The sequence below is a fragment of the Saccostrea cucullata genome, unplaced genomic scaffold (genome assembly GCF_032062105.1).
Source record: "Saccostrea cucullata isolate Sc308-1 unplaced genomic scaffold, CSIRO_AGI_Scuc_v1 ctg2523, whole genome shotgun sequence".
In the NCBI taxonomy this organism is placed as follows: Eukaryota; Metazoa; Mollusca; class Bivalvia; order Ostreida; family Ostreidae; genus Saccostrea; species Saccostrea cuccullata.
The window spans coordinates 52,058-68,162 of record NW_026935812.1 but is presented as its reverse complement, the minus strand read 5'-3'; the positions used below and the strand labels follow the sequence as shown (position 1 = coordinate 68,162).

At 34.9% G+C, this 16,105-nt stretch overlaps 1 protein-coding gene across 1 annotated transcript; it reads right to left on the bottom strand.

Annotated features, from left to right (window-relative positions):
• Positions 1 to 977: 977 nt before the first annotated feature.
• Positions 978 to 1,823, bottom strand: LOC134243826 (tigger transposable element-derived protein 4-like). The gene has a single exon (XM_062726055.1). The coding sequence runs from the start codon at positions 1,821 to 1,823 to the stop codon at positions 978 to 980; it is 846 nt and encodes a 281-aa protein (XP_062582039.1).
• Positions 1,824 to 16,105: the final 14,282 nt, after the last annotated feature.

Sequence of the window (16,105 nt, the reverse complement as noted above, 5' to 3'; positions counted from 1 at the left end):
AGAAAAATGATCCTTGCCGATCATCCAAAAAAAAAACCATGCACAGAATTATGTACAGGTAACTCTCAATACCTCGAAGTCCACCGGACCGAGGAAAAACTTCGAGAGTTCAAGAGTTCGAGTTTTCAAGAGTCCGGAATTTTCCGGGTTGACAGACAGGTTTTTAAATTAGTCGAACCGGAAGTTATGATTCATCTCTCATTCCAGAGATAATCGTACACACATGCTTTAACAACGATACTCCTTGATATTTTTCAGGTGAATATACAGATCTGGACGTTTTTTATTGTCAATAAAAGAGAATATATATTTTGTCATAAAATTTATTTATTCTACGTAAAAGGAACATCAGATATAAAATGCATTTATTGTATATGAACGAACGATGTTATAAAAATCACATTTTCATGCAGATAATTTGAGCGTTTAAGCACACAGTTGTTTTTAATAAATATTTCAAATGAAGTGTCAATTCAAGCATTAATATTTAATCACACAAAAAAGCACAGTCATTTTAGTTTGTTTCACGAGTATGAATACAGTCAGCACTGGCATAGTCACTACGCTAACACATGATCACTTGAAAAAGTTCGTAATGTGCGATTGGTGGGCAGTTTTCTTCTTGAAAATGTCACTGTTCACAAGATCACAAATAATGTTAATGTTAATCAAATTGTCACTACTATCGGCATGGCTTTGAAGGTAGGAAAGCACAATGTCACATGCACTAGATACAGTTTCAAGGCTATGAACGGGGGCAGGGCGGTCGTCGGGGTCGTTATCGTCTACAGATTGGGCTGCTTCTGATCCCGATTCATTTTCACTTCTTCTAAGATGTCATCTTCTGTTAAGTCGGCACATGTCTGCAATGCGTTGTCGACGTTGGTAAACTGCTGCAGGACATCGGGGGTCAGGCCATGGTCTCTTAATCTGGACAAGGGGATGTTTTCGTCAATGTCAAAGTCGTCATCTTCTTCCTAGGCGACTGCTGTAGTACTGTTGGCGAATCCAGCATGCTTGAAGCAGTTGGAGATGGTCTTTACAGTGACACATGCCCAAGCTTGGCTCAGCATATGAAGTGCATCAAGGATGGAGATGTGTGGAGTCTCTTTTTTATCGATGGCGGCGATGTAGCGTAGGAGAACTCTCTTTCTGTAGTGGACCTTCAGATTCTGGATTATTCCCTGGTCCATTGGCTGGGTCTTGGAGGTTGTATTGGGTGGCAGGAATATCAGCTCTATGGACTGCAGCGCGGGGATCTTTGGGTGGGCCGGGCAGTTGTCGATGACAAGGGCAATCTTTCGTTTCTTTTTCTTCATCTTCTTGTCGAGCTGTTTGACCCAAGTAGTGAAAATATCTCCGGTCATCCAGGCTTTCTTGTTGGCGTTGTACTTCACGGGAAGGGACTGGACGTTCTTGAAGCAGCGAGGATTGGCAGACTTTCCGATCACAAGGAACGGCAGTTTGTCTGTGCCGTCCATGTTAGCACACACCATAGCGGTTAATCTTTCCTTATTTTTCTTGCCGCCATGACAGTCTACATCCTTGAATTCAAGGGTTTTGTCAGGCAGCAGGCGGAAAAATATGCCGGTTTCATCAGCATTATAAATGTCTTGAGGGGGGTAGCGTGTAAGAAGAAGTTTCAGTTTTTCTTGCCAGACTGACATATCATCAGACTGCGTGTCAACTGACTTTTCTTCTCCACAGACTCTTTTGAACGTAATCCCTTGCCGGGATTTGAAATTTTCTAGCCAGCCGTTAGAGGCCTTAAAGTCTGCTACATCGAGTTTCTTGGCGAACTCTTCTGCTTTTGTAACTAGCATAGGGCCGGATATGGGAATGTTCTGGTCTCTGGCAACTTTGAACCATTTCAAAGTGGCAGATTCAACGTCATTAAATGTACCCGTTCTTGTGTTCTTTCTTTTGGCATTGAACTCCTGGTAGGCATTTAGAATTTTTTCTTTGTTTTTCAACCATGTTGAAAGTGTATTGGGCGGTACGCCGAAATCTTTGGCTATCTGAGATTTGATTTCTCCCCCCTCTCGACCGCCAGAACTGCTTCATACTTTGTGTCAATGCTTTTCATGTTGAGTTTTCTTTTTACGCCTTTGCCTCCTAATGCAGACTGTGCATTAAGTGCAGAATTTACCGATCTGGCTATCCCCCTGGGCTGACCGGGTCCTTCACCAGATTGCTCAGTAATGCTGCACTGCGAGGCAACTTGTCGTAAAATTGATTTCTGAGTAGCTTCTACCGATATGGCTATCCCCCCGGGCTGACCGGGTCCTTCATCAGATTGCTCGGCAGTACTACTCAGTTCTGTAAGTACTTGTTCTGCAATAGTGATAGTAACCACAGCAACACCATTTATTGAAATAAAAAACTGATGCACAGAATTATGTATCTTAGTGTAGTCTACTTGTGTGCCAAGTTATATTGAAATCGGACTAAAACCGTACGAGGAGTAGCATTTTGAAACAATTTCACAGAAATCTTAGTAACCATGGCAACACCATTCATCGAAATCAAAAACTGATGCACTGAATTATGTATCTTAGTGTGGTCTACTTGTGTGCCAAGTTATATTGAGATCGGACCAAAATTGTAGGAGGAGTAGCATTTTGAAACAATATTATTACAAAATTACATATTATATTGAAATCGAACCAAAACTGTAGGAGAAGTAACTTTGATTAAATGCAGCTCAGACTTTATACGACATAGCATCGATCTGAATTCGTGTTAAATATGATATGTAACACGAATTCAGATTGATTCTATTTTAATTAGTCTTTCTTTGTTACATGAGCACATGAGATTAAATTAGGGAGAGGGCGATTTAAGTTTTTAGAACGTGTGCCCAATCCCATTGTATTTATTTTGTGCAATAAAATATGTTCAAATCAGATTGAATTATTCATTTAGAATTCCATTAAAAGTTTTAATACTATACATACAGTGAATCATTTATTTTACAAATAAAAAAATCTGGAAACACGGTTAATTCATATGAAATAGGCCTTTAATTGTTACAAAATGTGTTCTTGTAAGTAAAAAATCTATTTGCAGAGAAAAAAATATGGCTGCAGCAGGCTAGATTAATTCGTAACCAGAAGTCTCTGTCGAGACTGTAGCTCTACTGGTTTATACTTAAAACAAAGGAAGAAATAAGTAGCAATTGGGACTTGGAACTTTAAATAGCAATAAATAGAAAAATGATCCTTGCCGCTCGTCAAAATAAAAACTGATGCAGAGAATTATGTATCTTAGTATAGTCTACTTGTATGCCAAGTTATACATGTACTGAAATTGGACCAAAACTGTAGGAGGAGTAGCATTTTGAAAGAACTTCACAGAAATTTCTATATTTAGTAACCATGGCAACACCATTCATTCAAATCAAAAACTGATGCACAGAATTATGTATCTTAGTGTAGTCTACTTGTGTGCCAAGTTATATTGAAATTGAGAAATTTCTATTTTTAGTAACCATGGCAACACCATTCATCGAATTCAAAAACTGATGCACAGAATTATGTATCTTTGTGAAGTCTACTTGTGTGCAAAGTTATACTGAAATCGACCAAAACTGTAGGAGGAGTAGCATTTTGAAAGAATTTCACAGAAATTTCTATTTTTAGTAACCATGGCAACACCATTCATCGAAATCAAAACCGATGCATAGAATTATGTATCTTAGTGTAGTCTACTTATGTGCCAAGTTATATTTAAATCGGACCAAACTTGTAGGAGGAGTAGTATTTTGAAAGAATTTCATAGAAACTTCTATTTTTAGTAACAAGGCAAAACCGTTCATCGAAATCTAAAACAGATGCACAGAATTATGTACCTTAAAGTAGTCTACTTGTGTGCCAAATTATATTGAAAATGGACCAAAACTGTAGGAGAAGTAGCATTTTGAAAAATTGTTTACAGACAGACAGACAGACGGACGGACGACGGACTCATTACTGTCGCATAAGCTCTTCTGGTCTCTGCTAAAAATGGCTGGTTAGTAAGTCAGAAAACTTAATCCTCAAAATCCAAACCCACAAGTTAAGAATGTTGCCAAATGTTTTGATTGGAGATTAACTCACCTTGATTGTGTAGTTAGATTTTGTTTCCCTGTCAAGTATTCCCGAGTTATTCACCAGAATTCTTCCTGTTGTATCTTCAATGGTAAATGGTAACTCAGCAGCATCAGAACTTGTGATGAAGAAGCGAATTCCAGCAGTCCCATTTATTGACTCATCATGATCCTCAGCATAAATAGGTGAATTCTGCAACATTCATTTTCATACATAATTGAAAGCTGGTATATGTTATTAGTTAATAGTAAACAAGTATGTATGCTTAACTTTACTTCCCCATCATCTTTTTCTTTATTTTTAAATTTCAAATCTTTTTTCAATTTAAAAGACAATATTATTTGTATACAATTCAACTGAAATTATATTCAAATCATAAATTCTTCTAATAACAGTTTTTTGATCATTTTGATTTCATTTTAAATCTTCATATGCCAACTAATAAAAGCAAACAATTTTCTCTGCACCATTATTTTTCTGCACTTTGTGTATAAAATTTAATTCCATTATAAGCTGGGAATATTTTTCATCTCAACAGAGAAATAATTGACATTCTAAACAAGCACTTACAAACAAGACACTGCTTCCATTAGGCGAGTGTAAATTGTCATCTTAAACACAGGAGAATTATCATTTACATCAGTAATGTTCACCACAACTTCCGTAAAACCCTGCAATTTTACACAGATATGTCAATATATGTATATCACAAATATATTTTGATTTTAGACTTAAGGTATTAAGGGTGTAATACCATGACCTTGCATTTGACTAAATTAAGCATAGTTATTATGAACAACACTTTCGGCAATATTTCCCTTAGTTTCATGCAATTCTGTTCATACATATTTCTTATGCGCTCATTTATGTAACTGTACCCTCTCGCCAGTGGGGCACCCATAATGGACAAAGGGTAGAGATGTAATTTTTCTAGTTAGCCAGAGAACAGTTTAATGTTTCAAGTCTTCAATTGTAACAATAAGCCCTAGGATTTTAGACATTTAATTTTATATAGTTCAAATTCATCAGATATGAAATATGAATACTTGTTATCGACAGAACTTGTCTACTTTCAGTGACAATTTTAGCAATTACTGTTATAAAGATGTTTATAATATTCTGCCAAAGAAAAATATGGTAGGGATGATCAATAAGAAAACATTGTAAAATTTTGTGTGATATGTATTTGTGATAATATAACCACAAAAAAGAAGTATTCTATCCACAATATTTTTTTTATTCTACATCAGAGTAATGTACCCCCTGAAAATGTAAGGCATAATTTTTTTTTTTCATGGTATAGGGTAGGTTGTAATGAATGAACTAATGAGTTTGAGCATATATAAACAATAGATGATTGTCATACACAACTCAATTCACATTAGATTCATTTGATCACAAAATTGACCTCTTCTCACAGTGACCTTGACCTAGATAGGGTTTACTTCTTTTTTGCAGTTCCCATGTGTATAAAGTTCTTCATAGTTTATATTTACTTTACAATCAAGGCTCAAATATATCTGAACGATCGCGAAACACTGATCAAAGGGTTTTAAAAACAATACTGTGCCTCATATATATTATAAATTAATAAAAAATGTATAAATAAATATGTTACAAACCACCCCCCCCCCAATTTTCCGACGCGGCTAAACTCATGCAAAAAATAAATAAATAAAAAACCCACACACATAAAATTCACCCTGACCTTACCCAGAATAACTTATTTGTTCTCATAACTGATATTATTTTTTTTTGTTAAAGTTCTTCACATATAAAATATTACATGTTTTTACAGATCGATCTCTTTTGATCATCTCGGATATTAAATTTCACGTACATGTATGATAACATGGATAATTGAACGTGACATTAATGTATGTTGCATGAGTATCTTGATATTTTAAGTCTGTTTTGTCAATTATTTTTCTAGAAATCATTGATATTTCACAAATCCTGAGAATCTTTTATCACGGCCACAGGTTTGCACATTTCCAGCATATTACATTACGTAGGGATTACATGTACGCAACATTTGTAGATTAATTGCAGATTCAACAACAAACGTATCGATCACCGCAAAAACAACAATGATCGATTTCGCTACTGTATTGGAATATACAAGGGGCGGGGCTTACTGACGGCGAAATTAAAGTGGGATCCGCGTGACGCATGAGTGCGTAAAGCGATCCCAGAAAGCGAACGCCGGGTTCGCTATAGCGGACCCCGAGCGAACCCGCAGCGGACACGGAGCGAACCCGAAGCGGACCCCGAGCGGTCCCAAAATTTCTGAAAGCGAACCCGAAGCGGACCCCGAGCGAACCCGGGGTCCGCTCCGGGTTCGCTCTGCTGTTAGGTTGTGTCCGGTCGGTACTGTAGGTAAGCCAAGTCTTACATTATGACAAATTTCTGTCGATATCGATTCTACATCGTGTCTTGGACATAACTCCTATAACATTTTTTAAACCAAGAACAGCGTTTACGATGGGTTTAATTTCGCGGAAAAATGACGAATCGCGAACATAGTGAAATTAAAACCATCATGATACCCGGTAATTTGCCAATCTACAGTATTTATTATTTCTTGTCATGATGTAATTTTTTTCCGGTAAATTAAATATTTACCAATACAGTACACGTAAAAGTGTATGGCAACATCTTATCTCCTTTATAACTTTTAATTAAAAAGTTAATTTGATTTAAAAGTTCTCTTGTTCTTAACATTGACTTACCCAGAAATTTATTAATCAGGAAACTTTCATGTAAGTTTCATGTTTTTAAGGCCCATTGTTCTTAATATTTAAAAAAACAAAGGTCCCATGGGCCACATCGCTCACCTGAGTTTTGTTGCAAGGAAAAGTAGAAATTGATTTATTAATGAAAGTCTAAATCCAGACGAAGTCCAATGACTAATCATGTTTTTGCTATTCTTGAGAAGATGATTTTTTAAGAATTTTCCTATATATGTAAAACTTAGATCTCCCATTGCGGTTATGCCCAACCTCCAGAAGTCATGATTTGATAAAACATAAATCACATGTACCGGTTTTAAAAGACAAATAACTAAATTTGCCTCTCACTAAAGTTTCCACTTATACCATGTGCCCTGATAATTTCATGTTCGGGTGAGGGATATGATAACTCTAAGTGAACCTGTTAACTAAAATTTGTATAATAGTGTATTAGCAAATGAAGTATGATAAAAAAAATTCTGTTCATTAAAAGTGGGCTAAACACTAATTTAAGAGAAGTGTGGGCAAGGTCAAAGGAAAGTTCAAAATGGTGATGTAGTTGAAAAGTTCTCTTCAGTATGTACAAATATATGGCGTTTGATAACACTATTTTGCCACATGGATGGTTTCTTTAAAACTGAACTAATACTTATTTTTAAAAAAAAAGTGAGGTTAGGGTCAAAAGAAAGTCAAGGTCAAAAATATTCATGGTAGTTAGAACTATCATGGTTCCATAATTTTTCGGATCCGGCGGGTCGTAAATCTTTTAGGTTCCGTTTCACGTTTTTGGGTAACAAAAACACATGAGTTGAATTATATTCAACAATTTCTTTTTCATTTTTTTAAATCTAAGTAACAGCAATATAATGACTGGTGAAAAAAAAAGTTTTCTAACTAGAAAAATAATTTAACCAATTGATTTAAATCACATTATAATGGTCATATACTAAATGAACCTTACGTTTTAAATGCTATTCTTTTTTTAGAAACTGTACGATTAAAAATCTCGGCTTTTAAACCTACTCAAGGTCTGATGTACAAATCAGAACCTGACCTGAATTAACTGTTCCGCGGTTCAAGGTGATTTCAGATACAAGTACCTAATGGTAGGGCATAAAAATAATTTTTAGCTTGTCCCTCAGTCTTGCCATTTAAAGTAAAGAGGAAGACAACAGGAATTTCTGGTTCCTCCTGGATAAATTCACGGATCTAAAATCAATATGAGGATTTTTGGGCACTTTATGTACTCAAAAAGTCATGCCATATTTCTTAGATGATTATTACAAAATTGAGCATATTTGATACATTATAGAAATTGAGATAGATGATTTATTAATACCTTATTTCACAATCTCTGCAGTTTTTCTCTTCTCCTTCTCTTAACTTTTTCTTCCTCGTTTCTGGCCTATATAAATCAGATATGTGGATATAACAAAGCACATATTTCTTAAGTAAGATAAATATTTAAAATGCAACATAATTTAATGGACGAGTCCTTAAAAGTGTTAAAAACATGTTATTTGACAAGAAACTATAGAACACATGGAAAATAAAAACACCGAGTTTGGTAAAGTTGCGAAATTTGGAAAAATTTGGGAACAAACAAATATGAACAATGAGAATATCCCAATGCATCATCTTTAATTTTGGTATGGGTGCATTCATGTATGTATTAACTTAATAATATTGGAAAGGGGAGAAATTCTTCCAAACAGTGCGATAAAAATCTTGCGCCGTAAATTGCACACTTTGCATTACGGGATCTGTAGCGTTATGGTCAAAGACTAATACACAGTATAAAACCATAATGCTACAGAGCTAAGTGGAACAGTGTTAAACTGAACACCATTATTCTGGATGGTTTACTTTCAGATGAATTTTATTTGTAAAATCAATTATTTTTTAAAGCGATTGCAGCAAGGCGACACGAATCGACGCTCGCATAGGGAGCTCAATAGACTGACGTGTACAAACGGAGGAAATTGAGGTTGAAATCTGCACATTGTTGCAAGAAATTTTTATCGTACCACGTGAAAAAATTCCAAACTCCCAAAAAATCTTTAGCGGAGCATAGCAACATGGTGGGTAAACATAGCAACAGCTTACTTGAAGATTTAATGCAATCTCCTTGCCACAATACTATCGTTCGTGTCCTAAGTCAACAGGACTTTTTATTTGACGTCATACTTTCGTCACTTAAAAGACACGGGTATTTCTGTTTTTGATGAAAACTTTCGCGAAATTAGGAATCCCGATCCTGATGGCTGGGAAGTGATTTCAAATTCACGTTTCCTCTTTTTATACGCCCGTCTTAAGACGGGACGTATTATGTTATAGGCTTCATGTCCGTCCGTCCGTCCGTCCGTCTGTCCATTCGTGTCCGGCTCATAACTTGAATAATATAAGACCGAGGATTATCAAACTTTGATAGTTGATACTTCTTGGGTAGACGGTGTGTCGCGCACAAAAAGTAGGTCGCTGTGACCTTTAATAAAGATGCTATGGCCAAATATGGAAAAATCCTGTCCGACTCATAACTAGAAAAGTGTTAGACCTAGAGCTTTCAAACTTGGCAAAATTATACATCTTAGGTAGAAGGTGTGTCGCGGCCTATTTCAAGGTCACTGTGACCTTAAATGTAAGTGAATTTTTGAAAAAACTAAGTCTTTAAAATTTTTCATTTCATAATCCTAAAAAATGTGAAAATATAGTTGTATCCTTATTTAAAAATGTTAAATCAAGTAAAAACTTATTTTTTCATTATATACTTTACAGCAATCTGTAACAAATGTTAATGTTTTGAGAGGAATTCAGTTTGTCCCATGGGCATAATTATCAAGCACTGGTCAAGAAGAATTTTGATAGCAGAAATTCGCATGTCAAATTAGAGAGAAATTAATGAGTTTATTGTCAGGAGCTAACTGGTAGTGCAGATCTCTTATAATGCAGCTGTTATCTTTATCTTTAATCTCTCGGGAGTAGGGCAAAAAGAAATGGCCTCATAGTTGCTTGTGTTAATTAAGAGTCCTTGATGGCTAGTTCAGAAAAAGATCTTTCAATTGGTGTAATGTAATTGAAACAAATTTATGCTTTAAAATACAGTGTATAATAAAAACTAAATTAATATTGCATAATAAAATTAAAACTAAGCCTTATTAAAAAATGTTAAATTAAGTAAAAACTTATTTTTTTCATCATTATAATATACTTTTACAGCAAACGGTAGCAAATGTTAATGTTTTGAGAGGAATTCAGTTTGTTCCGTGGGCATAATTATCAGGCACTGGTCAAGAAAAATTTTGATAGCAGAAATTGCATGTCAAATTAGAGAGAAATTAACGAGTTTATTGTCAGGATCTAATTCAGCTGTTATCTTAATTTATCTCTTGGGAGTTGGGCAAAAAGAAATGGCCTCATAGTTGTTTGTGTTAATTAAGAGTTCTTGATGGCTATAGCCCAGATAAAGATCTTTCAATTAGTGTAATGTAATTAAAACAAATTGATGTTTTAGTGTATGATTAAAACTAAATAAGTATTGTATAATATAATTAAAAGTATAATATAATGAAAACTAATTATACATGTGTTTATTGAAAAAAAATTACATTTCAATTTTTATATATTTGCAACAATTTGCAGTCATGTCTCACTTAGAATTTTATAGTCTAAAGAATAATATATTTTTGATTTTTTTGTTAGACTGTAGCATTTCCATTATTCCATAAAATATGCAATTAACAATTTAAAGCTGCAGATGGATATTTGTTAAGTTCTAACACAGCCAGTTTAGAATTATATGATGTATTATTTGTTATAATTAATCCCTACACTGTAAGTCTCTTAGAGATGTATATATGTACAATATTTTAAACATGATAAGAAATTGAAATTAGATTATTGAAATCTGTGTCAATCTGTTAATCAAGGTTATCTGTTTTTTGCACCTAAACCAATTTATGATTATTGAACAATATATTTGACGGGCGTATCATGCTGTGGCAGGGCACTTTATTTGATCTGAGGATACATTGGCAGTGCAAGTAAAAGCTGTGAAGGCGCCTCAACGGTCGTAAGACATTATTATTGTCTTTTAAATCTGAAATTTTACGTCAGGACTATGGATTTTTAGTACAAGAGATTGTACTAGAGGTGATCACTGGACCAAGGTGCGCTATTTTGTACATATTGCGAAAATTACACCTTTAAGAAGAAAATGTAGTAAAATAGCTAAATTAAGATATAGCTATATATAACGCCACAAAGCTAAATCAAGAGATTGTAGGCTTACTGGACCTGTTAGTTTTCAAAAGTTAACAGGTTAAACCACTGCAAATACCATTAATCATCAGTTATATAAAGGTTCAAGTTATGAGGGGTTTGAAGTAAGGGATACAATAGTTATTTTCGAGGATTTGTGTCTTTGTCCAAACTTGATAAGAATTTTAATTTTCATTTTTGATCTTGAAAAGCACAAACTCATTGCACATTTAGAATTTCTTAAGATGTAAGAAGTTCTTGGAAATGCATAAGTTTTTATAAGTTATGATGGCGAAAAATATAAATAAAATAGGAAAAATAAATTGAAAATGTAAATATTTACGATGGTAATGAGAATAAAACGATTTCCATACAAATTTGGATGTAGCTTGAGGCTGAGCCGTGTTGTCCTCCGAGGAATCAGCCATGATGATATCGAATGCGGGTTCTGTGATGGCGCATGCGCATAATGTATTTCAGATCAGTAACCGGGATTTTTTTCAGTTCGGTTAAATCCCAAGAACTGGGACTATAAACACCTCTTTCCAGCGTGGAGATCAGCAAGTTGTTACCGATGGAATTTGGCTGTTTTGTCTGTATTGATTGATTGATTTTATGTTGTTTAACGCCGAGTCGGCAATTTTTCAGCCATATTTCGGCGGACTATAAGGTTAATGGATAAGTAAAGTTTTTGGTTTCTCTGGCGGCCCCCAATGAGCCTACTCTTTTTCGAACTCCAGAGAAACGATCTTTTGCGTGCCAAGGGGGTTGTCATCCTTGACACGGGGCACCATTTAACGTCCCGTCCGACGGACTTAAATATTTTTAAAAATATATAAACTGTTTAAAATAGTGTATAAACTGTTGATAAAATAAATTCATATATGCTAATGTATTTCTAATTAAAATTACTTTCAAGATTTTATTCAAATTTAACTATAATAACCCGTTTCTTGTAGATATTCTAAAATTTTGTAAACATGAACATTTGTAAAAAGTATTTATTTATTTTATTGAGTGTCTTGTATTTATTAATACTGTAGATCTATCGTTCGAGAACAAGTAGCGAAAATCTCAACAAAACCTGTAGTATGACACACACTGATCTTCAGTTCAGTTGTTTAACTCCCCCTTTGGTTTGTTTTGTTTTGATAGTAACACAATAGGACTTGTAATAGGGACATTTTCGTCATAATCACATTCTCGAGTCGCTGCCAAAATCATAGTAGCAGCGTTGTGAATCGTAGTAGCGTAGTAGCGTATAGTAAACACTATATACAGTGTAAGCGCCCTGTTGGACATACAGGGGCTGTGTATTGACCAACCTAGCCCCTAGGGTTAGGGCTGTACTGAGTTGACCCACCCATCCCCCAAACCTGCACTCCGTTGACCTACCTATCCCCCAGGGCCAAAAGTGCACTCTCCTGACCCACCTATCCGCCCAGCCAATCAAAATCCAGCATTTTTGACCTCATTTGTTGCACAAAAAAGGGCACTCAGTTGACCACCCCTGCTAGGCCCCTTATACTACTCGTAGTTCGCGTACTGAATGTAGGCCATGAATAATTTTCAATATCGCAAGGGCATACCATTACTCTCCAAAGAGGAGCAGGCGTCTCGAAAAAGCTGTAACTACCGTGAATGAAGGAAGACCATCAAAAGATACCATTACATAATCAAAAATGAAAATAATTGTGAAACTCGATACCAAGCTACAGCAGTGAACACACTAGTGAGGTCGAAGACAAACGAAGAGATCAGGACGTCATTACAGAGGGGTAGGATACTTTTGTGGTGACTGGGCGCCTGTGGGGTCCAACCAGTAAAAAGACAGTGAAAAAATTATGAACATTATAAAGTTGATGTTATCCTGATATTTTTTAAAATTTTATATTACCTTTGTTGTTTAATGGAATTTTTTTTCTCATTCCTGCTAAGGACATATATTTTAATTTTTCTGAATAAATGATATAATCATTTATGTCCTAAGAAGGGGGGAGTGTAGCAGGAATGAATTTTGTTATATGCATTTATGCCTTTTATTTGAGTAATAATATGTTATTATCAATGTTTTCATACCTATATGTGTATACTGCCTTATACCTAATTCATTTTTTTATAATCAGCATGTTTACAAACCTTCTCAGGGAAAGCACGTGCTGCTTCCATCAAATCTTTTGGGCTTATCTTTATCTAAATTTTGATTGGCTATTTATACGGAAGTTAACCTTTTGGGTGTTACTAATATCAGTCAAAGTTCATACCCTTCGGGTGCATCCACGAAGATTTTACGTTGAATTTTCTATTGTTTCCAAAAAGTATAAAAACCCGTGTTACTGTTATTTTAGTGTGGAATCTTGAAAAGCATTGATTTGCTGTAAGTTCTCTCACTTTTTATAGAGGTTTATTAGGTATTTAACAGGTTGCACCCTTAAAAATTATGTTAAGTTCTTATTACGTATTTGTACAAAATTGTCGTCTTCTATAGCTCCTGTTAAATTTATTAGGCCATAAAACTAAAAGTAAGGAGTTAGCTTTTCAATAAATAAATGTAAATAAAGGGTTTTAATTTCCCTAGGCCTTTTCCCCCGGCTAGGTTGGGCTAGCGTTTCCGTACGCTAGGTTGGGGGTGATTTTTGCTGGCTTTCCAAATTGGGATTATTTTTACAAGCCAGAAATTTACAGTTGTTATTTTTTATACCATTTTTTGTTTGTCTATACAAAGGTTAAATAAATTTTGTTATTTGTTGAAACTGGTGTTTTCATTGCAATTTACACGAGGTGTTGAAATAAGGTACAAACAGGCTCGGAAATAAGACCTAGCAGAATCTCAAATCAAAATAAGAACCTGGGAAATTAATTATATATGAAAATAGGAGAGTGTTGAAAATATTTTAGAACTACTAATGACAATGGTGTTCTGAGACATTACTCCTATTACACTGTTTAGCCCCGCCCTAGCTCGCTCGTAAACCCCTGACCCTGGGGCCATAAAATTCAGAAAAATTTTTATATTTATAGGCGTTCTGTACTTATAATATTAGGGTAGTTCTTCATAGCTTTAGTGTACATGTTAACTAATATTTTATGCAGTGTAACTCCTATAGACCATATACTTATTTTTAAAAAATACACGATTTATTAAGGCCTCAGGGTATAATTCTGGAGAAAAACCAAATTCCCGCACTCTAGAAATGGTGAACAAACACTGCATACATTCTGTGTACGAGGGTTGTCCCACAAAATCGTGGTCAAAGCGTTTTTCTCGAAAAGTAATGGGCGCACTGAGCTGAAAATTTCAGTAAATGTTTATTAATAATAATTAAGTGCGTGATAATTTTTTTGATAAAATAAAGGCAAAAATAAAGATTTTATTATGCTTGAATATGCACAAGGTATAGTCCTACGGCGCACGGTCAAAAATCCAAGGTTTTATTAAAGAATACACAAGTTTAAATTCAAAATAAAAGTTTTAAATATATCAGATATATTAAAATTATATTAATTCAATTCCTAGTCAATTTTGTAGTCTTTGTAAGAGTTTTAAGGCATTTGCTTGATTTTTGGCAGTTTCTCGAGCATTTGAAATGGGAAAGTGGTTAACACAGCACACGAAAAATGGCGACGTTTTATGGCGTTACGGAGCACCGGAGAACAGTTCAGTTTTATTTCTTTGTTGTAATGACACCTTTTAAGACTTGATATGACCATGGAAGAAAAAAGATTATAAAAATATCACCATACCTTAAGTATACAAATGAAATAGGGGTTTTCTTAGCGAAGTTTTTTATCAAGTCCCTGGGGAGTACAAAACATACGGACAAACTCTTAATGTAATAGCAAAAGACGCTGTCACAGTAGCCTGAGTAGACCGCCGATATGAGATTTTCCATTAGTTGAATGATGGTGAGAATATTGTCCGTAACTTACTAATAAATCTTCAGAAGATCGTATGAGGGTGCCAATTGGTTCTTCAGCTGTTTATGGAGATTAAAGAATGTGCATTAATGAAATTCCTAAATTTTAGTCGGACTCATTCAACTTCATTTTCAGCAAAGATAAAACGTGACGCTGCTTTAGACCCTTTGACGTTATAATCCATGCGCCGTAAGGTGATACAAAACATGGCATAAAATCTCATAATTTGTCTATTTATGCATATATTTATCTGAAATTTGCTTTGTATATTACTAAAATATTTACTAAATACATGTAGTAGTGAAACTTTCAGAACGCAGTGATGTTTATTTTTCACACTAGACAACTTGTCTACGATTTTACGGGACAACCCTCGTGTATAACACACTTCCGTGTACTCTCACTGTAAAATAGTCCGTTTCATACGCTCAGATACAATTCGGGAAAAAGTATTCCGTCTGACTTTTTTCATCACACTCTCGCGGAGAATGCTATCTTTACCCACTTCGTTTTCCCTATTTACTTTTTCGCCAGTTCAAATTCTCATCAAAATGTTCCGTTACAATTTACTAAAATTTTCGTCCGACCGATGCCACCCAGATCGCGAACAAGGTCAAGGTCACCGTTCGTGAGTTCGGTTAGTAATGAGTATGGCGAGATATCCATAGAAGCAGACGATCAATTCGACAAAGAAATGGCGCAGTTAAATGTTGGTGGATATAAATTCAAGGCAACGAACACCGTCTATCCCATCAAAGTTTATGCATTCAAATCTTTTAATGGAATTATTTTGTCTTATTTCTTAGACAGAGATACAAAACATTCAGGACCAATGCTTCTTATGGGAATTATACCAAGTGGACTTAATGGCTGCAAACCTCTTATTGTCACTCAATGTAAATATCGTTTGCAGGCCCGTGAAAAGGTAATAAAGTAAGGAACTCAGTATTAAGATTACAAAAAGGAAAATCACAACAGGTTAGATAACTACTTTTCATATTTTCAGCTTACCTCATCTGTAAGCTTAACAAAGCTGAAAGCTTAACTATCTGAGCTTTTCTGATAAACTGTCATCTGTCGTCTATCCGTTTAAGAAAATCTTATTTCGAA